General features: G+C 39.7%; 1 protein-coding gene across 5 annotated transcripts in view; it reads right to left on the bottom strand.

Moving 5' to 3' along the window:
* BEND5 (BEN domain containing 5) overlaps positions 1-21,066 on the bottom strand; it is a 977,708-nt gene extending 956,642 nt beyond the window's left edge. For all 5 annotated transcript variants that reach the window (XM_065673381.1, XM_065673382.1, XM_065673378.1 and 2 more), the window contains exons 1-2: positions 21,035-21,066; positions 2,799-2,921 (exon numbers count right to left, since the gene is read on the bottom strand). In XM_065673381.1, coding sequence (XP_065529453.1) covers positions 2,799-2,921; positions 21,035-21,065 — 154 coding nt within the window. In that variant the 5' untranslated portion in view covers position 21,066. The remainder of the gene's footprint in view (positions 1-2,798; positions 2,922-21,034) is intronic.
* Positions 21,067-25,014: the final 3,948 nt, after the last annotated feature.

Below are 25,014 nucleotides of genomic sequence, written 5' to 3'. Positions count from 1 at the left end.
GCTTTCTGTGCCTATAGGACTGAACAAGAACTAATGCATTTTTGGTAAGAACGTTTCTACATAGAAAGAAAATGTTTCTTATACTGAGGAAATTGCACTGTTAGAATGTATTGCTGCTTTCTCACTGAAAGTCTCTGAAAAGGATACATTAATATCTGCCAGGAATGGCAAAAATACTGTACTCTGACTCTCAAAACCAGAGTGGACTAAAAGGGAATCCCAATGCTCATTTCAATTCTACTTTTTATGATTTTTGAAAGCAAGGCATTTCAAAACAGGCAATTGGACACTGGTTTTCAGACTTCATAAAACTTGGAATTATTACAAAATTAATGTGATTCATTTTCATAGACTCATGAATCCTAGAATGGTTTGGCTTGGAAGGGACCTTAAACCTCAACTAGTTCCAACCCCCTGATGTGAGCAGGGACACCTTCCACTAGTCCAGGTTGCTTAAAGCCCTGTCCGACCTGGACTTCCAGGGATGGGGCAGCCACAGCTTCTCTGCGTTTCAGTGCCTCACCACCCTCATTATAAAAATCTCTTCCTTATGTTTTCCTCAGTCTAAATCTACCCACTTTCAGCTTAAAACTTTTGTGTGGCTTTACCCCGGCTGACAACTAAGTACCATGCAGCCGCTAGCTCACTCCCCCCTCTCCCAGTGGGATGGGGATAAGAACTGGAAAAACAAAGTAAAACCCACGGGTTGAGATAAGAACAGTTTAATAATTAAGATAAAGTACAATATAATGCTAACAATAATAACAATAATAATAAAATGGGAAATAACAAGCCTTGTAAAAAGTCTTTCTCCCATCTTTCTTATAAGTCCCCTTTATGCATTGAATAAGGTCTCCCTGGAGCCTTCTCTTCTTGAGGCTGAACAAGCCCAGCTCCCTCAGCCCATCTTCACATGAGAGGTACTCCAGCACTGATCATCTTTGTGGCTTCCTCTGGACTCCTCTAGCAGGTCCATGTGTTTTTTGTAGTGAGGACCCCAAAGCTGGATGCAGTATTCCAGCTGGGATCAGGGTTATAGCCTGTTCTTTGAAAAATAAATTCCAATAGGATATTACCCTTTTAAGCTGGTACTCAAAGAGCATCAGTACACTACTGTACAAATGTTGCATACTACTGTTTGGATAATAGAAGGGGATAGATTTCAGCATTAATAACAATTTCATAAAATATCCAATAATCAGTTAATTTGCTTTAACCAGTTGAGATACTCTAAGTAATTACTCAGCTGACATATAAGAAAAGATAAAGTGAATTTACATATGAAGTGTACACAATATTATTATCATTCTTGCTAGTACTTCGCCATCATGAGAAAGTAAATGAAGGTATTAATTTTATTCATATTTGTACTTTGGAGGTGCCTTAATATGCAAAGCAACATTACAGTCTCATCATGCTACAATGTAAATAAACACAGGATTTCAAATAGCATCTGCCTCTACCACATGCTATTATTGTCAAAGTATATAAAGTACGAGTGTTACCTTTGAACTGAATAAATGTTTTAATTTAAAAACAATTAATTCTATTGTTCAAAAACTGGAATTAAACCATCAAGCAATAATTCACATTACTTCTCAAGTAGTTTGATGGCTGATGATGATCCTTTTCATCGTAGAGCAGCTAACACAATCAAGTAAATTTCTTAGCTTGGTCAACTGATTAATTTCATAATACAAAAATTCATAAACCCATAACTATTATGAAATAGCATTCTAAGTATTTTTAAAAACCACATAACTACTGCCTGAGCCATTAGAGACATACCTTAAAAATAAGATACTCTTTATTATTCACTGCATCATTTACACCTTTCACATAATGTAATCAAAGGATTTAAATAACTCAATTTAATATTTAACCAGGAACTAGCACCCAGTATTCTACCCTGTGGGATGTAACTCTTCATAAAAAGCACATTTTACAAGACACTGTGGCAGTTTTGGCATTACCAGCACCTTGCACATAAACCATGCTGAAATTATGGTTTATCCTGCCAAATGCCTTTTGTACGTATGGTGTTTAACAGCGCTCTGTAGATCTGTAAGCCAATAGTAATTGATTTAAAATCTGGAGACACACATATATGTAACACAAAAATTTAAACATATATATTATTACCTACGTACCCCCTATGCATATAAACATACATGATTAAAAATATTATTTAAATTAATGTGCTAACTTGCAAAAATAATTTCTTTCCATTTGCAGTAGCTTCCTAAAGTTTAATTCTCCTTCTACTGACATCAGAGGCTGAAATTCCATTAACCTCAACAGTACAAAATTAGGCCACAAGAAACACAAAGAAATATATTTACACATCTATAAAATCTTCTAACTAGGCAAGGATGGGCTTGGCACTTTATCAGGTTAACTTTTATGAGCTTAACTTCTCCAGTAAATTTCCAAATCACATTTTAAAATAACATATTTTAAATACTACACCTTTGATTAGATGTAGATTTGTTAGATGTGATTTGTTATATACAAATACCATATCTAACAGTAGAATAAAATCCAGTCATGTATCTACATGTGCTAAGAGATGGACTTGATGAAATGTACAGTTGTAATAACAAACTTCACACCCCTTTTTACATTTGAATAGTCTGAATTTATGTCGTACTCTGGCTGAAGTGAATCAGTGAGTTTAATTAGCTTTTAATGCAAGTCTTCTTCTGAATTAAAACACTTTCTATAAAGATGAGTGATATAGCTAAAATCATTAATATACTGACATCTCCACAACATAAAACAACACCAAAAATGCTTACCACTTTCAAAACAGGCATCAAATATAAGATGTCCTTTTTTAGGCAGTCCACAATAACCAACTGGCAGAACAGTGTACTTGCTCACATTCCCTGCTATGATATCATCACTTCCTATGGCACTACCTGTTGCAATAAAAGCAAACAAAAGCATGAGCATAAACCAAAAAAAAAATAAAAACCAGTAGAAAGACATCCCCCCTGCTTTTCTATGTAATATGAGATTTGAACCATCTTACATACGCACCAGTAAATGAACTCTTTCTTTTCAAAGTTTATTTAAGAATTGGGATATAACAGTGTCATATGTTAAAGCTTCTTTAAGTAAAACACCACACAGCCTTGTTTCTTGCATGCGCTTGCCCTGTGGCAGAACACTTATATGCAATAGGCTGATATTCAGCTGAACACATTTCTGAGTGGCGCTCTAGTATGCATACTCTGCATGGATTGAACTCCTCAGCAGTATCTTACTTTATCATAATCCTCAGTGGCATATTCCTCACTATAGGCTTTAATGGGATCTTTTTCTTCTATCCTAATACAACCAGGTGTTCATTCTTCTGACATTGGCTCAGCATTTTCTTCACTACTTACTGTTTGGACAAAAAATATTTAACAATAGAGAAAATATCTTAAGCATAAGAGAAAACCAGAAGAAATGTGTATGTCTTCAAGTGCAGAAGGCATGTGATGGAATAATGGGAGGATAATATCTTATTTCACTCTGATAAATAGGGTTACTAAAGCTTCTAGAAATAGACTTTTGGTCTGTACTGATTTTTTGACATTTAAATGGGTTACAGGGGATGATGAATGTGACATAAAGCTCAATTTGTTTTATTTTTATATTGAAAACTATTTCACACAAATGTTACAAGCAATTCATATTGGCCCTGAATGATGAAAACAGCTTATTAATTAAAACTGACCTTTCCATACATAAATGTATTCCACCTCTTGAGGCAAAACACCTTAGCTGAGGTAACAGATTATATCAATGTATTAGTGACACCACAGTTAAAGGGGCTGTCAGGCTTTCTATTATATACCCATATTTTCAGAGGTATGTCAATCCCAGATTAAAAAATATGTATATCCAGGCCAACACTCAGCATATAAATCCCCAGTGTTCCCAGGGGAAGAAGTCTGAAACTTACTCTCTTTGGGAAGTACTGCAATAGTACAAAGACAATTCAGACTCTTTCTTACTTAATCATCATCCAAAAAGATAGATATTAAATAATGCATGCTATTATTTTCTAGCAAAATTATTATTTGCAACCTCAAGGTTATTTGTTTTAGACTGAATAATAACCCACAGAGAGCAATTTGCAGCATTTAGATTGTTTTCTTTAAACGTAAAATTGCTAGTTATGATATTTTTAGCTAGATGGTTTCCACCAGTATGCTGATACAATTTGCCTAAAGGCTGGGGACACCAGAGGCAAGCTTAGACCTGGCTGGGGCATCTGCGAACCTGTATGGCCACAATCATGTCTCTTGGTACAATTCATTCCTCTGCATCATGCACCTGTAATTCATAACAGCAGCCACAGGGAAGCCTTTTCCTCAGTTTCAGTTCAGGACCACTTTGATTAAGGGTCCCCATATACCCTTCACATTTAGTCAAGTTAATTGTTTGTGATCTAGCACCTGAAATCGAGGATACAAAGAATAATTCAGAGGAAACCTGCAGATCCCTGCCAAGAATGCACAAGCTGCCAGGGCCCAAAGTGAAAGAATGGAAGGCAAGCAGTCAACTGACTAAAGCCGTAAGAAGACTCAGTTCCTCCTGGTAAATGCTTACTTGTAAGTCTCAACTAAAAGTAACAGGCTTCTTGTAAATCTTAAAAGATGCCTAGATAAAGATCACAGAATCACAGAATCATTTAGGTTGGAAAAGACCTTTCAGATTATCAAGTCCAACCTAACCTAATCATAAACTTAATATTACCAAGTCCTTGTGAGTTTCTTCTTTCTCAAAACCTTTTTATTACAACGTTAATAAACCCATGCCAAATTTTCAAGCTGTTTCAAAAGAATCTAACAAAGAATTTGTTATTTTTACAGATGAAGGAACTAGAAAAGATTATATTCCTAATACTGCCACCATAAGGCAGTGTAGGAAAAGCAGGCAGAAGACAGAGTTAATCTTTTACACCTAACTGACACATGAGAAAATCTGTCAATGGAGGCTTTACATGATGCAGAAGGAAGCTGTCAAGTGACTGTGTCCTAGCAAAAAGTTTCCATCTGCTCCTCCTGGCCTAATGTAGTTGTCCAGAAACAAGAATAAAATCATCAGATAACCTATAATTCATAGTAGTTTAATAATATTAATCTCTCCCTGCATGCTCTTTATTACACAGGACTTTGAATATTCATATTGTAGTGTTGTTCTATTTTGAGTTATATTATCTTTAGTTAATCTATAAACATGCAAAACTGCAGTCTTTGAACTTCATGTTATTATACAGCACAACAACATTATGCCCTTTCTGGCATGCTGTCCTTCAGTGATACAGAAAAGGCCAGACTACTGGGCAAGAAAAAGCCTGCATTGCTGTATTACTAGATTATAAAACATGGCTTCACGCTTGTCTGTTCAGCAGATGAAGAGAGTGTTGCTGAGAATACATTACCAACTTCAGATGGAGAGAACTGCTACACTGTGCTCTAAGTCTTCTGGCCAATAAAGAGATACTGTCCTCAGGACTGGGGAGCCCTATGCAGATTTTCCTGACTGACAGCAAAGAGGTATGACAGAACCTTGTAGGAAAGGGAAATAGTACTTCAGCATGAAACAAACTGAAAGGGAAAGAAAAGAATTAACTGAAGTACGTCCTGCCCGTTGCACCTGGGGAGACCAGATTCTTCCTTGAAAAAAAGGTTAAATAAGAAAAGCAAAGGCAAAAGTAACTTAGCAAAGAAATTTTCTCGGACTGTAGGTCTTATTCTGTCAATTATTTTTTCTTATAGGTTGTAAGACACATAGCTATTTTATTCTAATTCTTCATAGCTTAAACTCCTGGAGTCTCCGGCAAATCCCTAGGATTTACTTTTACCACAGTATTAAACCTTTAATGGTAATTTTCTATCAAGTATAAAATCTGTAGGTGTCTGAAAGCTCTGTAAGTATATAAGGTTTTAAAATAAAACCTGGACAGATTCTTTTGGTATCTGCATTCATCACTGTTGTCATTGTGGATATATTTCACATCAAACTAATGAAATTAATAGAATCAGTTACAGGGGACTGGGATTCTTAGGAGAAAAAGTTTGGAAACTTCCAAAGCTTCCTGCTATTCTGGAGTTCAAAGGGTAAAGAAAACATTTTTATCTAAGCAAAGATGAAAACAGTATTTGCTACAATGAACATCATGCAAATTTAGGTACATTTTCTTTAAAAACTCAGTTTCTAGTCAGTAATAGTTACTCTTTAGACTGGGTAAACAACGAGCCCAGCTTCCAGATGTGACAAACTTCAGACTCCAGTTAGCAGCTGGCAGCTACCCTCATACTACATTAGGGAGGAGAGCATGGCTGCATTAAAAAAGACATAGGGAAATACCAAATGAATTTGCCTGGAAAACCTGGATCATTCTTATGATCAGCCTTATTGCCTAACAAGGATAATCAATCAGAAAGGTAACATGGAAAGACAGATAACTGCCAAGTAAACTTTGTAGAAGTCTTTAAATGTAACAAATGCCATCAAGGTGCCTCTCATTCTCTTATGAGATCCTTATTTCAGAACAAACTCAGGATACATTTTGCTACTGAACATTTCTATGGTGTAAAGATCTAACAGCCCGATTCTCATCATCTAGGTGCCAAGAAAAGTTTCCAGGTATCCTAACAAAGCTTCAACAGCCTTGAGCAGGACTGTGAGTGTAAAACCACAGAAAGAAGTGAATCTAAACTCTCAGTCCAATCTGCAATAAACAAAAGTTCATCCAGATGACCAATGGCAACTCCGATTAGCTCCTAAATATAATGGGTCTCTCAATGAACATTGCTCAACTCCTGTCAGAAAAGTAACACTTATGGACGATATCCCAAGAACAGTTCTCCAGAAATCAGAAAATTGCAAACAGGGCAATCTTAGCAAAATTCTTTTATATGATCGGATTTGTAGAGATCTATAGTCTTATTAGGTGACAATATTCTCTTGTTCTTTTTTTTTTTTAATAGAAGGTTTTCTACCATTGTGCCTAGGCTTTGGCAGCATTGATATTCAGAAAGGCTTCCTATTTCCGCTGTCAGTTCTGAATGCTCAGAATTTACCTCATCATCTCTGCTAAACTAGTGCCTGCCTTCTAGTCTGCATTTTCTTCAATATCTTCTTACTGTTTGGAGGCAGCCTTTTGACAAGCAGTGGGTTGGTCAAACTGCAGGAGGAATGCCATTCTAAAAACCCTACAGGCATCAGCAGGCAGGAACTTAGAATTCCAGCTTCACTGGCTTAAAAAATGCCAAGAAAAAGAAGAAATCACAACTATCATTTTGATCTTCACAGCCATGTATCCAGCAGCAAAGATTGGGCACAACCCTGAGAATCTAAACATACTGTAGAGAGTTTTGTCAGTCTGAAATGTACTTATTTTACAATCACTGTGATCTGAAAAGAAATGGGAGAAATTATGTGAAGATTACAAATCCCAGGGTTTGGAAGAATACCCGGCATGGTACCAACCATACCTGCTGCCTCACGTTCAGGTCCTGCGCCTGTACTGTCACCATTACCTATTTCAAAGGTCAAGCAGAACAAGGGAAATGTCGATTATCACAGACAGCATTCTCATACAGCTCCGTCTAGTGCTAAAAAACACATCGAATTGCTATTTAGAAACTCATTTTGAGATAAAGCATCTTTGAAGTAATTGTCTTTTTAACTGCTTTCCTCCTGCAGTTTGACCAACAGACTGCTTGTTAAGAGGCTGTCTCTAAACCATAAGAGGATATTTGTAGTCAAGAAAACATGCACAATAAAGGACAAGAACTAGCTTAGCAGAGATTATCAGGTAAATTCTGGGCTTTGCAAAGCTTCTGAAAGTACTCAGGAAAAATTAATTGCAAGCTTACTGCTAGCGACTTGAAAAAGCCTGTGGTAGGTTGCATAAATAAGAAAGAAACATTAGAATTTAATGGTTGGGTTTTTCGCTTTTACTGCAGAAGTTACTTTTTCTACAGAGGCTACCAGACCACACGTCCTTTTAATTTTCCAAACACAATTCCTTGGTTAATGCACCATTAACTTTTTATTTGGGGTTAAAAGGCATAAGTGCATCTAAATCATAGAATCATAGAATGGTTTGGGTTGGAAAGGGTCCTTAAGGACCATCTAGTTCCAAACCCCCACCACAGGCAGGGACACCTTCCACTAGGCCAGGCTGCTCCAAGCAGATTATTTGCTCTAGCAGAAGGTATGGCCTAACAGTCTCAGTCAAAGCTGAGGGTGGAAAAAGTCTTGTTCTTATACACAAACATGTGAAAACAAAACTATCACTGAACATGTCACACGGGGCCCCTACAAAAGGCTCGGTGGTACCAAAGAGCGCCCAGTCCATTAAAAAAAACAGATTCACTTAGAGATAAAATTATCAACGCAAGGTCCTTTCAAAAATCTAGTGAAGAACACTGAAGACAACATCTGGCAGACACATACTGCTCTGAACGATTCCTCACTCCCAGTGGCTGCCATCGTCTTACGACTTTAAGGGAAAAGAAAACAAGTCAATTTCTGTTGGTTTATATTTGTTTTCTATGTAATCTTTGTTTCCAACCTTTAACCTAAAAGCACAACTTCAAGCTTTACTTCAAAAATATTTATTTATTAGCTCAATGTGGGCTATCTCCAAGGACATACCTTCTTGTCAGAGGCAAATGGCAACGGAATTTTTTTGTATCACTTTAATGAAACTCAAAATGCCCAAGAAGGTATGAACAGGTTTTCTTCATGAAAATAAAAAAACAATTAATGCTTTGAACTCAGTAACCAAGAAAAAAAATAACATCCATGTCTCTTTTTATCGTACTTACAATCTCTGACCTTTCCTCTAAAACGCTCATCACCAGAAAGGAAAAAAAAACCAAACTGGAAAAAAACCAGTAGTACCAAATATGTAAACTGAAAAGATATTTGTTTAAATCCATTGTAAAAATCACTGAATTTCACCCGACATACAGATTTATTCTTTAACAAGTATTTGGCATTGTGATAATATCAAAGATATCACATGATGCAACAGTTGCCATAGTAGCAATACTTCTTTAAATAAAAAACAGATCAAACCAAAGCATAAAACATACAAATTGTAAACAAAAAAAATATGCATCAGATATATTCCCAACTAGCAGAGGAAATTGTAAATCACAGCTACCAAGCTCAGCTAGTCCTGAGTTGCATCTGCAAAGAAAGCAATTGTATCAGCAAGTCCATCCTCTCTGAGAGGTAAGAGATGTCTCAGAGACTTAGGTCTGCGCAGGAATGACAGGAGATGCTGAAACACCAGTTGAAGAGTATACTGGAATTCAAGGTCTAGGCCACCAAAGGATTTTTTAGGGGTGTTCCTACCAAGCAAGAGGAAATTTTGTGTCTAGGGATTCTGAGGCAGGAGGAGAACTGAAAAGTTAAAGCAGATCCTTTGTGTGGTACTAAGAACTTCAATGGGTAAAACTTCATTTTGCAGGGCCCCATGTCTTTCTGAAGTCTGTAAGTAACTGACTTCTCAAAGACAAGGAGTGCATGTGACCTGCAAAAAATACTGAGGAACTGGAACTGGTAGAAATTGTAGTTGGAATCGTAGTTGGTAGAAAATGTCAGGTAAGGGCAAGACGTGTTGGTGGTTGGAGTCACTCACTAGTATTTGCTGGCACCATCCTAAAATGCTGTAAATATTTCCCATGCCACCTAATCCTGACATGAATCACCATATATACTCCTTGTTTTGTATCATATGTGAGGGAGGATGGAGAAAGTGGGAGGAAAGGAAGGGGAAGGTTCATGGATATATGCTATATATATATCCATATATACATACAGATACATATGCATATATCCATGTTTAAACAGCTGTCCCAGATATGAGGCATGGATTTAACAAAAGCAGGTTATCTAGCTTAGTCTTCCAGGCATAGTAACAAGGCACATGTATTTTCAAAAACCTTTCTTTGACAAGGTTTTTAAGTGCAGAATGATGACATGCAAAATGCTTACTAAAAGATACTTCTGAACAACCTCAAGAAATAGCACCAGCCAGAGGATATTGATGCAGTTATTCATAGCTGGTGCAGATCAGACTTAACTTCCATGTATAATACTTAGGTTTTATACAGAAGGCGTAAACCAGGCTGACTTAACCCATGTTTACACTGATAAAGCAACAGCAGATCTGACCTATAGACTACATTGACCATTTCCCTCCTGTGCAATCATATTTTATGGCAAAGTATAAAAACATTACTCCCTCCATGGTTTTTTTTTTCTTTATTTATCCACACTGTATATTCTAGAATAAGTAGTTTTGTCTGATTCAAAAGCAAAAGATGTGATTGACCAACAGCCAGATCATGATAACTTAAACAGAAGTGAGCACTATGCCAAGTCAGATGGTCTTTATCCTACCAGCACAGTATAATTAAAATGGTTTTAATGACAGGGTAACTGGAAGAAGTCATGACAAAATAAGTTTCTAAGTTAAAAATAACTCACATTGAGGCAAGCTAAATGCAACTAAAGCATCTGATCTGTAGCAACCAATGCAATGACCATGACCCATAACTATGTAGCCCTCAGTGAATAACAAAGTTGAAATCTCTGGAATTTAGTAACTCTGTGTATCTCTTTTCTTTAGGACAAACTGCTTTTCAGCTGGGAAATTGAAAAAGACTCAATAGGTAATAATTTTTCCTGATATAACAGACAAGTAGGTTTATTTCAGCTTCTGCAATATGCCAAGGCTTTATTTATTTGAATTGTGCTAAGTTTCATACTCCTCAGTCCTGACTATCACTTTCAAAATGCTTGCCCACAAACGGTGTCTCCAAAAAGTACCAAGTATGAAGTACTATGGAAGTCTTTCAAGAGTATCAGCAAGGTCAAGTAAGAAACACATAAACAGTGCTTTTTCTGTTTATGAAAATTACACCTTTCATGTCAAACTCCTAGCACTGTTAATGTTTAAATATGTTTGCTGATTGAACAGGAGCTTTCCAGATCTGTATTTAAAGAGATCTACACCGTATTTTGGAAGAGATGAGCTTACCTACTGTGATCCCAGCCAGGCCAAAGGAAGAGCTGTGATGCTGCACCTGAGCTAATAAGCTGTATCACAAACACTATTTCAGGTTCAGCACTAAGGCAATACAGTTGTGCCTTCTAATTTGGAATGGGTTTTTATCTCATTCTCAGGTATTCTTCAAAAGCCATCAGCCTCGTGAGTCTCAGCACAGACCAGCTCTGGTACCACAGCAAACCCACTCTTCAGAGGTATTTTGATTTTTCAATATCTAAAGTGTGACTACTGTAAATTTGTTGTGGATGCATCTGTCCAAAGAAAAGATGTATTTGATTATCACTGAATAAGTCTAGTATTCAGGAGACTTCCATAGGAAACAGCCTTCCATGAAGGCTCCACAAAGCACAAAATCCTGTGGGGAAACAAACACACCTTTCACTTCAAGACCCCGTACTTTAGAAATTGTTGGAAGAGAGGTAGTTGCACATTGCCACAACTGCTTGGGCTATCGTTACAAGTGTGATAAGTGAAAACTGGGCGATATAAAATCACCAACAATTTCCATCCTGTGTATTTTGCACCATAATTCATGCATCTGTCTTTGGGTTGAACTTCTATTTTTCATTGGCTCTTGAATACATGTAACTTAAATCTATGTTTTTTCCTTTGCTTCCTATTTACTTTTTGTTTAGAGATAGGCATGTCCTCTGTCAGTCAAACTAAGTCAGCAGTAGTTTCAAACACAGTTAATTTCTTCAGTTTGGAATTAAATCTTCTTGACTACTTCATATTTAAAATAATGTGGGGATTTTAGCTCTACTTCTGGAATAATTTGTTCCCCGAGGTTGCTTAAATCAATGACACTATTAATTACTGCAATAATTATAATTACTCATTGAAACAACTCCTTTAACTTCTTGGTTGAGAACAGCATCTTTCCCCCTACTTTCCAAAATGGACCATTCCAAAAGTAGTACTTTAAGCCACTGAGAATTTCTTCTACCCAAGCATTGCCCACTCACATTGCTGAATCTACTCTTTAGTTAAGAAACACATAATTTAGTATCTCATATTAAATAATTAGATCATCGCAGCATTCTATTTTATTCATGAAGTATAAGTACTGTATAGCAACAGATTAAAATATTGTTTCAGAATTCCTTTTTTCTAACATAAAAATACCTGCAAAGCAAACTTGGTGTATTAAGTCTCTTGCATCATAGAATCATAGAATAGTTAGGGCTGGTCCTCTTCGCCAGGGACTGTAGTGACAGGACAAGGGGTAACGGGCTAAAACTTAAGCAGGGGAAGTTTAAATTGGATATAAGGAGGAAATTCTTTCCTGTTAGGGTGGTGAGGCACTGGAATCGGTTGCCCAGGGAGGTTGTGAGTGCTCCATCCCTGGCGGCGTTCAAGGCCAGGTTGGATGAAGCCTTGTGTGGGATGGTTTAGTGTGAGGTGTCCCTGTCCATGGCAGGGGGGTTGGAACTAGATGATCTTGAGGTCCTTTCCAACCCTAACTATTCTATGATTCTATGACCTTAAGATCACTCAGTTCCAACTCCCTGCCATGGGCAGGGGCACCTCACACTAAACCATCCCACACAAGGCTCTGTCCAGCCTGGCCTTGAACACTGCAGGGGTTGGAGCATTCACAACTTCCTTGGGCAACCCATTCCAGTGCCTCATCACCCTTACAGTAAAGAACTTTTTCCTTATATCCAATCTAAACTTCCCCTGTTTAAGTTTTAACCCGTTACCCCTTGTCCTGTCACTACAGTCCCTAATGAAGAGTTCCTTCCCAGGATCCCCATAGCCCCCCTTCAGATACTGGAAGGCTGCTATGAGGTCTCCACGCAGCCTTCTCTTCTGCAGGCTGAAGTGCCCCAAACTTCTTAGCGATGTAGGAACAGGAATTTAACTACAGAGAACACTACTAACTGATACACCATATTCAGCAGGTTTTTTAACTAAGCAAATGTTAACTTGATACAATATTTATAGGAATATGAAATGCATACAAAGTTTTTCAAATATGCACAACACAAGCCAAAATTCTACCTTCAAGGAGGCTGACACAGAGACAGCTCTCAGATCAAATTCCTTATTACTTGTATTGCTTAGAAATAAAATAACCAGCAGATATACTGATATTCTGTGTGGTTAGGAAACGTCTGTTATTCTGCAGTACTACAGGTCAATTTTATCTCAAAATCCTATTCCACATGTACAGTTCCCCTGAAATAATGCTGCTGCCTTTGGGTTTGTATAGGTTATTTGAGGAAATTTTCATTAATCAAGTGCATCATACTACCTCCTCTACATTACATATGCATGAAAACATGATAGTCACTTGATAGGTGTTACCCAGCTCTAAAGTTTACTGTAATCGCACAGTAACTTTGCTGCTTATTGCAAATGAAAACACATCAGCAGACCTGTAATGAATCCAGCTGGGCTTTCTTTGGAATGGATTCCTGCTGCTCTGCGCTGGTGATTCACAGGAACTGATGTTCCACTTGCTTTTGTGGAGATTGAAATTCAACACATTTTTCAAGGTGGTTATGAAACAATATGTAAAAGCAAAATCTTGCCAGTTTTTGCTTGTGATTGTGAGTTCCACTGCTAAGTAAATAGTTCTATGAATTAGTAAATTAAATACAGTCAGATAGCTTATTTTTTGAATAATAATTTAAGACAACTACTCCCACCCCCTTTTCTACGCCTGATTTTTGCCAAAATTAATCTATGAAATCAGCCTGTTAACCATACTGAGAGAACAGGGACACATATGTAGATTAGAAAACTTATATATCAGACTAAGTTTGAGTCTCTAACGTTAATACTTTAATTACCCTAAAATAGAAGCAATCAATCATGAAAACACTTCACTATATACACATATACACCAAACTCAGCGCCAAACATTTTCAGGATCAGTGCCCTAGATGTAATACCAAAGTCCCCAGCTCTGAATTTGAGCGGCCTGTGACAAAATTTGAAGTTAGTATTATTATTTTGGTAGAGGAGTGGCTCCAAAATTGGCTTTTCCAAACCATTCTGACATGCAAGTAGCAAAAAATACTGCAGAAAAATGTATTTAAAAGTCTAAGGCTAAAAAATAAAGCACTTCTTAAATGACAGGCTTGGACCACACGGCAATGTGAAGGAATTAAGCTGTGGGGACAATGTGACAGGGAAGCTGGGAAATGGGACACATAGATGTGTACTCAGAACTAACTCTCCATTTACATCTCTGTAAATTGGTTTATTCTCTATTATAGATTAATTGCAGACACAGCTTGAACTTAGAAGAACTTCTTATCTCAGGCACAATGCAATATAAACACAGCAATTCTGAATCAAGTCTCTGAATGCCAACTCCTTTTGGAGAATAGTTCAGAAACCTAAGCTGGTTTCTACAGAATGGCATAGTTGTGGGAAAGGGCAGCACTATCAATCCTGCAGGAACAGAAGTGATGTAGCATCTTGGTGGGTGTGCTGAAGCCAGTATACAGCAGCACCGCTGCTGAGCAGAAGCAGCACTGCTGGATCTAAGCACCATGAGCCGTAAATATCTGTATCAAACTCCTCTCCAAGTCCTCTAGTACCTTATTTATCTGGGGGTTGGTGCTTTCTGTTATCAGGGTATCCTAGCAGTAAAGATGACTATACAGGCATTTCACTCCATTACTTTTGTTCCTAAACAGATGTTGCTGGAGGAAAGAAGGAAAGAAGGAAGGAAAATCTCTGAGCACAAGCAAGTTGTCCATTTCTTCTGCAAAAGATAACAGCTATTGTTACTAGGCATCCCATTTGGAAAGCAGGCTTGTGCTGCAGATCTAAGATCCTCAGTCCTGTTAGTGGCCCCACGTAGAGATCAAGCCCGTTACATTTTAACACAAGCAAGTGACTTTAAAAACTATTTTAATGTCCATTAAGCCATAAAGCTTAACTTCAAAAAGCAGAAATCCTATGTAGGCCATATAAATGCATTCTGAGGTTGATCTGGGTTTTTTGCATGAGACTTCTGCCTACTCAATACAGTGACAGCAACACTAGAGAAACTTGCACAAACTTCTGTTTTACAAATTCCAGTAGGAAACTTATTAAAATTCTCAGTATGCCTCTTTTTACTCTTTACAAATTCAAAACCCTCCTCTCACAAGCACTAATAATTAATAGGGTGCTTTGAACTTCGCTGAAAGAAAAAAGCATTGGGCGACTTGAGGTAAGTAACTTTCAAAAGCTTTGATTATTTGTCAAAGAAAAAAACTGTTTGAAATCTGGCGAGGAAATGGTAAACCATTAAGAAATGGCAACTGGAACACGCAACACATTCCTGATTCTTTCTTTTTCTGAAATTATATCTTCTGGCTGTAAAGAGCCTTCAGTGGCATTTCTCAGGTCTCCTTATATGGCAAATTATGTAACAGAAATATGATCAAAGCTGTAAGTACCAAAAATGTATTAGCAGCTCTTCTTCAACAAATTCTTCTAGTGGGGATTGTTTCCACTAGATAACTGAAAAAGTTGGAAATTAGCTGAATTCCAGCCTACTGGCAACAGACTATTATGATTATTATAATATTTTTCTGCAGCTACTACAGTTAATTTCAATATATCACTTCAATGCCTATTTCAAGCTAAGCAGTAAAACCTGAGGTAGTTAATGGTCTTCCAGGGTGCTTAAATTCACTAACAAACATTTCTCTAATATTCCCTGGACTTCAAACTGCTTAAGATAAAATGTACCAAACAATACATCTTCAGGTTTTGAATTCTGGTGAGAACTGTAGGAGTAATGGGTTTAAACTTAAACAGGAGAAGTTCAGGTTATATATAAAGGAAGAAGTTTACTGTGAGGGTGGTGAGGCACTGGAACAGGGTTCTCAAAGAAGTGGCAAATACTCCATCCCTGGCAGTGTTCAAAAGCAGGTTGGACAGAGCCTTGGAGACATGGTCTAGGGTGAGGCATAACTGCCCATGGCAGGGAGTTGGATCTAGATGATCTTTAAAGTCCTTTCCAACCTTAACCCTTCTATTCTATTCTGCGTTCTACCAACGCTGCCAGTAAGTTTCAGCTTTGTTAAACAAACCACATTTTAGGTTTGTTTACAAATAAATCCTGCATCATTTTATAAACAACTCTAAACAGCTCCTTATGGTGTGTGAACATCTGCAAGTCTGGGCCCAGTACCCTGACAGTTTTCCACCGGCTTTTGAAATCTCTATGTTAATGGCAAGACACAGTGGGCAGATCCCTTTGAGATCCCTTTCTGCAATGTCTTTTCCCAAACACTGGAATTCAGCTTACAGGCCAGTGGTGTATATTAGGAAATAAGCTACACTGTTTATGCTTGAAAATTCAGAAATAATTTAAGACAGGACAATGCCATTGAAGAAATTACATTTGCCTGGAAGATCAGAAGCACCGCTGGTGTGCTGTGTTATTTGAAAGACAAAGATTAAATAATACTGTTAATTAGCTGATTTGACCTATTTTCAATTTCCTCATGGTAAAGGCAGTGAATTGCAAGTTCCAGTTATCAAAAAGGCCTAAATTTAAAGACAAATAAATTAGGTTTCCTAATTAAGGCCACCTAAAAGGAAGCAGTATGTTCCTGATACTAAAATGTATTCATGCCATATGAGAGTAAATATTTTTAAAAGAACTATTTTTTTTTTTTTTGAAGGAATACTCAAAAACTGTCTTTCAAAATAATCCAGCTCAGCACTATCAGATTAAAACCATTAGAAAACACTGTAGAATTTACACAGTTATCCTATTGGACCCTCCACATGCACATCTCTGAAATAATCATATCAACACAAAGTAGTCTAGAAATGCTAATAAACACCCAAACTTTGAGCGGGGGTTCAGCATTCAGTGGTGGTTTGAAGCTCTCCTCCCGAAGCCAGGTCAGCCCAGCTGTGTGACTTAACATCGTGCTGCAAGGTATCTAGCATGACATGTAAATAAACATGGAAACCTACACATTCAGCTGGGAAATCTGTTTGTTCCGATAACAAGGATCTTTGGTCTAAAGACATATATTTATCCCCTGTCCAGAACTGTGAGTAAATGCCTTTTTTTGCTTTCACTATGGTTTCAGTGATGAGGACTCAATGAAATATCAGAAATACTAATATCCACAAAATTACTAGCAGCTGTGGAATAACACATATTAGAACTGTCAATCCCAGCCTAATATGCAGCTGCCTCAGATAGGAAACTATTATAGGACTCAGAGATAACCTGTACCCTTTGATCATTCAGACCTCTGGAAGCAAGTCTTCTGAAGGTAATAGAGATGTCTAGAAGAATAAGAGTAACTTGAGGAGAATGAGATAACTAGCTGAATCCATGTCTGAAAAGTTAAAATACTTTCATCTGGTTCATGGGTCAAAAAAATTACCAAATACAGGCATTTTGTACTCATTTTGACCTAGTAATACAGTTTGCTTTACTACAGAATTGGGAAAATAATGTTGGTCTGGTTTTGAAAAAGCTTAACTAAACTGGCCATCTTCTGTATCTTGTATCTTCCAAAGGCTTGAGACATCAAGGTCAGCCAAGCAGAACTACTGGAAGTCACACCAAGAAGCTCCTGAAAGTAACTAAGTAGTCTCCTCACTTTCATTCTCCTGCAGACTTCATTAGTGACGGCTTAAGTTGCTTTTAATTTGGATACCCAGCTTGAGACACGAAGGCTTCAGCCTGGAAACCCAAACAGAGAAGCATACAAATTCACAGTTTACTGCAGAAAGCTGATTTAAGCGTGTTCTGAGAAACCAGCTACGACTATGGAGCCAATTGCAATAGGAAAATGATTAATCCAGGGTAAAGTGAGTTGATTTGCAGCACTCTATCCAGATATCCGAATGCAGAGACTATTTTAATGGATTAGACCAGATGTCTGCCCAGTCCAGAGAGGACAGCACCAGAATATGAACTGTGTAATAGACAGATGTGAGATAATCTGCCTTCCATATTTAATCTCAATCTCATTTGAAACACACAGATTGGCTTAAACCATGATATAGAAAATGATGCTAAGAGTAACAGGATAAGAAAAGCTGATGGCAGTCCTTCTTCTGCAGTACTTTGTGTAATTCTGTGTGCCACAATCCCTCTCACCAGCAAAACAGTTCAAAAATTTGCAAAAAACTACTACAGAAACAAAAATCTTTTACATGAAAAAAGAATGGAAATATAAAAATGCCCTGTATATATGGAAATAGTAAGTATAATTACCAGTATAAGAAAGATTAACATACGTACTTTTCTTCATAACAGAAGAGCAAGGAGATACTAATAAAACTGAAAATTTCTTACATTAAAAAGGATATGCTTTCCAGAAAGCATAATTAATATACAAAACCTCTTCACACAGTGTATTTTCAAAGCTAAGAGTTTAGAGGTGCTGTAGAGCACCTTAGCTGTATATAACTCAGTACCAGATAATCTTTAGGAAGAAACTTAATTTCTAGAACCACCTTTAGGTAAATGCACATTGTATTTTTTCTGACATCTTTCCTTGTCACTGACTCTTTACAAACACAGGTTACTGAAATAAACCAGTAATAAATGGTCCGTAACAGTAATCTCTGTTGCTATAGAGCATGGATAAGTTACCTTTAATTTCTCTGTAAGTCAGTTTCCACATCTGAAAGTTACAAATAACAATCGATATTTCAACATGAGAAGATAAGACTTAGTTATTACTCGCGTTTTCTGATCCAGGAATACAAGCATGATGTTGCTGTAAAAACTAAACAGAAAGTATAATATAGTAATATTGACTAAATAAATTTATATGGTTTGAACATGTTCACTCCTTCTGTAATGGCTTTATTCTCCTTTCATCCATACATAAAAAATGTACATTAGTGCCAAATACAGGTTCATCTTTCTCCTAATGCTACATTCTTGTATGTCCTAAAGACTGGCTCAGGTCTGACATGTCATGTAGACACACTAAGCAATCAAGATGCACCAAGAACAACATTACCCAGTTATGTTACATGCACATCAGCAGTGTCAGTGCCACCCAGCACAAAGGGATCAAATAGGTTCTTCTGGGGATCTGCCAAGGATCCCCTTAGTGTCAGGAGACACTAAACCAAAGTTTAGGGGGCAAAAGGCAAAAAAACCCCAAAGCACCCCACCTTTATTTTTCCACAGCCTGCTTTCCATGTCCTTTCTTAAAAAAGGGCCCAGATCAAAAGTTTGCTTCCCAGGTCCCACTGATGTCTGAAAGTTTTGGTTCTTTTTCCTATCTTTTTGGTTCTTTGCATTTTTAATCCTCATCTGGTTTCTCAAAAAAAGAAGTATCTCCAAATTAAGGCTTCCAAAAAGGCCAGACAGGTATTGCTAAAATAAAACCTACATTTATAAGGAACATGCAACAAAACATGGTTTGAACACAAGCTGAAACACATTTATGAGAAAATCAGTGATTAGCTGCAATAGTTAGATGTGGAAAAAGTTCTGGACAAGGTTAAAAATAAAAAGCAAATACCATAAAGCTGCAGATTTAAATACTATAGCAGAACACACAATATAAGAGTAAGTTCATGAATTAATCTGGAAATAGTAGGAAAGTTACATTATATGTTAAAGTTACAATGGTGCAGGCATGGGCAGATGAAGCAGGTAGGGAACCTGACAAAGTCAAACAGCCACTGGAGTTTTGTTTCCTGTTTCGCAGGGCAGTCAGAAGTGATCTGCTGTGTTTAGTGTTGCACAATAGAGCGGATGAATATAATCACCTACCTCATGGACAACTTTAATGTACAGTAAACTTTAATGTGGTTTCAGGGGGTCATAAACAGCATAACTAAACACAGGGAATTCAAGAATCTTATGGCAAATCCATTTAGAGGTAGCCTTTGTAGTGTCGCTTCCTAGAGCAGCATTTCACATATTTATCACTTTTTTTAACCTTAAATGGCCCCAAAATCCAAAATCGGTACTATGGATAATGTATCTTCATTTGTAGCCACTTCTGAGGCTGAAAAGCACAGGCACAGCAGCTAACACAGCAGGTGAGGAAAATGTAATTTTGGTCCAGGAACCTAGATAATTTATGTATGATGCTGTGGGATACTAAATATTCAGGAAAACTGCTATTACCATTCTTTTATCCTCAAACTGTTAGAATCTCTAATTTTCATAACTGATTTTGGGGGCTTCTGTTTTCCCGTGGGTTGGAAAAGACCTTAACTGTGTTTTGTTACAACAGGGAAGACGCCTGTACCAAGAGGATCCTCATCATTCCTGAGGAAACACAAAACTTCAGTTTCACAAACTTATCTTCACATACACAGTTAGAGCCATAGTTAATGCATCCTCAATAGGAAGAATAACATTTGGCACCTTCCTTTAAAAGACCCTCACAGAATAAGGTATGTGAGATGTAAGGTTACAGCATCCTGCCTCTCTGCAGCCCCCGAGGACAGGTCCAGCAGCACTTGCAGGTCAGCCCTCAAGCTACCCGCACTGTGGTGCAGTTTCAATCCCAATCCTGTCTTCGCGTATTAGTTTTCCGTTCTAAACAAAGAAGGACGTGCTTTCTTGTGTGAGGGAAGCTCCTCTGCACCATCGTTTTGCTCTGCTCTTCACCACCGCTACCTTTGCCCCCTGTGAGAGGAGGAGGGCAGCACACAGGGCAGGCTACCGCACCATCAGCTCCTTCCCCACGGCCACCTCTCCCACAAGTGTCTCCCCTGAGTGTCTCCCAGACACTCCTCAGACCCCAAGGGATAGTGCCTTGCCCTCCTCCACAGCTCCCTGGGCAGGGGCCTCTGCCCTGGCCCCTTCTCCACCTCAGTGCCCTCGGCCGGGTGGCGTTTCCCTCCCCTTTCCCTGAGAGAAGCGCTCCATCTCCTGCACTGCGCTGCTTTGCAGCTCCCGTTTACTGCCAGAAGCCCCTGGAGAAGGGGGGCTCTTCCCCTTCTCCCCCCGCCCAGGCGACTGCGGCTGGCACTGACCCGTCTCTGCCGTCCTGCTCCTCTCCGCCATATTTGTTGTCATCCCCCCCAACCCCCCCCCCCCGGAGCGAGACGCTGCCTGGGCGTCGCCATGGCAACACACGTCACCGCCGGGGGAGTCCCGCACTCCCCCCCCTCCCTTCCCCGCCCTCCGGCCGCCATGGTGGTGAGGGAGCGGCGGCAGCGCCCCGGGCAGCCGCGACGGGCCCGGGGCCGCGGGGCACCTGCTGCCGGTATCGCCCAGGCCGACGGCCGGGTGGGGCGGCTGTGCGTGACGGGAGCGGCGCAGCGTGAGGAGAGCCCCGCCGCCGCCCGCGCTCGGTGCGTGTGGCTGCTGGTGTTTACAAGCGCTGCCAGCCCGGGGAGGGACCGGATTGTTGGCTTGTCCCTAGGGACTGTCTCTGCCCCGGCAGTTACCGTAACAGCTCCCCGGAGGATGGGCAATAGCCGGTACCCGAGTCCCCGCCCGCGGGGAGCCGGGTTTGGCCTTGCGGTAGTCACAGGGCTCCGAGGAGGGGCTCGTTGTGGATTCGCCACCGTCCACATCGCAGTGAGCCCTCCAGCCACATCAGGACGCAACCAGAGCTCTGCGACCCGGAGGGGTGCGGAGGGGCCTGACGGCCTGTTTGGGCGAGGGGTCCCTGTCACTCCGCTGGGGAGGGCAGTGCACCCCTCCGGCTCTGGTTTCCCGGCTAGTGCAGTGAGGTGGAGCACGGGGAGGCAGCCGCTGGGCAGAGATGGCAAATTCATGTGTGTGTGACTGCCCCAGAGCTCGGCAGGTGAGTGATCGTGTGGCAGTTACGTCAAGTTTCTTGGTTTTAATTTCTTAAGGCAGCTCAGTGGGGCGCTTCATTATGTGTGTGAGTGTTGCCTGTCTGTCTCCTCACAGATCTAGCAGGTGAGCCTGACCATATGGCAACTACAGTGATGTTTTCTGGGGGTGGGAGTGTTTCAGAGTGCGTGTGTGCGTTCACAAACCCACAGGGCGACACTCACCATGTGGTGTATACAGCAATGAAGTCTTTGGTGCAAAGGGGCTAATTATTATGTGTGTGTTTCCCGAGAGACCAGCAGGTTGGGTCTGATCACATGTGTCTCACTAACGCAAGGCTGAGAGGGAAACTGCACTGCACATCCGTAACGCAGACAAACTCCAAGCTCTCAGAAGTGAAGCCAGCCATGGGACAAGCACAGCGTTACAAGTGCAAGCGTCAAGGCCTACAATCCTGTATATTTGCATACAGGGGCAGATGGGGGGGTGAATGCACCCCAAATTGGGTAGCTGTTAAAACTCTGGAGCAGGGAGTAAAGTGTGCAGTGCTAGGCGACGAAAATGGGCAGCACTGCGTTTATGGCTCTATACACAAGTGTTTGCTTCCTTACAGCTAGTAAATTAATGTCACCATTTCCTACTGACCCATGACTAGTCAGTGAAACACTCCAAGCTTAAAAATCAAGGTGGGTAAAATTGTGTCTTTCTCTATCTAAAGTTCGGTTCTTTACAAGCACTTTTACCTCTTTGTCTGGTATGTGCCTTTTTTGCTCCAGTTCAGCTCCTCTTAACAAGACACGTGGATGATACCTGCAGGTTCTACATGCTTAGATTTTTCTGTAGGGTCCTTTCTCCCTGGCTGTTGTGGACTTCACAGTTGTTCACAGTTCTCTGGTTATTTCTGCAGCATCTCTTTTTGTGGTTTCTCCTCCATTGCTGATTGATTCCTTTCTCAGTGGCACTTAGGCCTCTTTCCTTCACCTACTTCTCTTCACTCTCAGTATCTTATTTTAGTACTATGTAAGCTAATTTTACATTACTTTAGCCACATTCCTGTGCCAGTGACTCAATGAAACACATGTCTAAACTGGTGTACCAAGGGGCTTTGTGGTGTATTAGAAGATACACCCCTGCACTGAAGAATACTGGAGCGCAGATACTGTTCTTCGCTTAGCGAGGGCTGTCTAGATCCAAGCTCTGGAAAACATTTTTTCGACTTTTCCCTCTGTAGTCTTCATAAACTACAGGTGGTCACCAGCATACTACAGAGGCTGACTTGTCTCTCTGCTGACAGTGAACTACAGTAATTTCACACACACACACACACACACACACAAACACAAACACAATCCTCTCTCACTGTAGTCTAGCTACAGTGCTACCAGGCTAGCAGGTCACCCAGGCCCTGTGCTCTTCCTTGTTTGTTGCTGGGCAAATGATCCCAGGGCATCCCTCTTCAAAATATGCCCCATGTACTTGGATCTTCTTCTGTCCAGATCTTGTGGCTGATTGTTTATATTAAACACTTTTGCACAACCATAAAGAAACATCATCAGCACCATTTCAGGCTTAACAGAGACACGTTCTCTCCTGGAACCTCTCCATGTATGTGTGCTACAGTACCTTCTACCTGTCTATCTGTCACAGAAACATCACCTTGCTGTTTCTTTTCCTCTTTACTTGGCTAGTGTGTTAGCAGGTCTGTCTTTCTCTTCCTCTATGAAAAGGTGACCACATCTGTACCAGCACCTAGGACACTTCTTACCTCTGGTTATTCTTTATCCTGCTACAACCCAGTTCTTTTAGGTTCTCTGACAGCCATATCCCATCCCAGTCCTCCTTCAAATAATCTCTCATACTGCTTACCACTTCATTCCTTTATCTAAAATTTTTGGGTTTTAGGCCTCAGACAGGTCTGTCCAGGTCTGCGGCTCTGGTATGGTTTCTTATCATGTTCCCATGTCCCCTTATTCCCTTTGTTCTACTTGCTATTTCAGCTTTAGTATCCCCTCATCCATATTTCATCCCTATCTATTAATACTCATATAGCATTTTTCATCTGTAAATTTCTAAGAACGAGTGCCTGTAGAGAAACCTTCCATATCAGTTCTTCACATGACCTCTTTATTCACATGAGAGACAGACTCACTTCTATGGTAACCACAAATACTAATTCAAAGGACTTTGGCATCTAACTGCCATTCTATTACCTCAGCTTAGATACCTGCACGAAGGTCTGCTGAGATCCAAGACAGCTGGGGGAAGGCACTTTTTCCAGCCAAATTAGCTCTTCTGAGTTAACTCACTTGAAAAACCTAGAAATGCCACACTCATTTTTTTTTTTTGTCTGAGTTTAATGCTACGTTATATTCACCTCACCAAGCTGAAATGGTGTTAAATATAGATGATATGCAGTCTTTCCAAAAACAGCAAGATAATTTGACAGAGAGAAGTGGAAAGTTCACACAGAAAGTTCTTTTGAAAATAGATAACAGAATGGTGTAACTTGAAGAATAAAGGCTGAAGAAGGGGGAAATTGCATTCAGGAGAATCACAGAATCACAGAGTGGTTTGGGTTGGAAAGGACCTTAAGATCATCCAGTTCCAAGTCCCCTGCCATGGGCAGGGACACCTCACACTACACCATGTCACCCAAGGCTCTGTCCAGCCTGGCCTTGAAAACTGCCAGGGATGGAGCATTCACAACTTCCTTGGGCAGCCCATTCCAGTGCCTCACCACCCTCACAGTAAAGAATTTCCTCCTTATATCCAATCTAAACTTCCCCTGTTTAAGTCTGAACCCTTTACCCCTTGTCCTATCACTACAGTCCCTGATGCAGAGTCCCTCTGGCATCCTTGTAGACCCCCTTCAGAGAAGCAGTTGCTCATTTTTGTGTATGCATTTTTACAGCACCTGAACATATATCAGGGTGCTTGTTGGTGCAAAGACATCTCTGGTCCCTGACCTTCCAAAGCTAATAATCTAATTTTGGACATCACAATACAACAAGGGATAACAGAACACCACTGGAAAACACTGCTGCCCTGGTTAACTTCGCATTCATTGTTTCAACCATATTCCTTATCTCAGTGTGTCTTTGGCATCTTCACAAGCAAAAGCTGCTTCACTTTTGTGGCTCTTTACAGCTTATTCCTACCCTGTTATCTTTTAATATCTTATGGAGAAATCAACGTCTTCCCCACACAC

The sequence above is a fragment of the Lathamus discolor genome, chromosome 3 (assembly GCF_037157495.1).
Source record: "Lathamus discolor isolate bLatDis1 chromosome 3, bLatDis1.hap1, whole genome shotgun sequence".
Lineage (NCBI taxonomy): Eukaryota > Metazoa > Chordata > Aves > Psittaciformes > Psittacidae > Lathamus > Lathamus discolor.
This window is presented reverse-complemented; position numbering and strand designations above follow the sequence as displayed.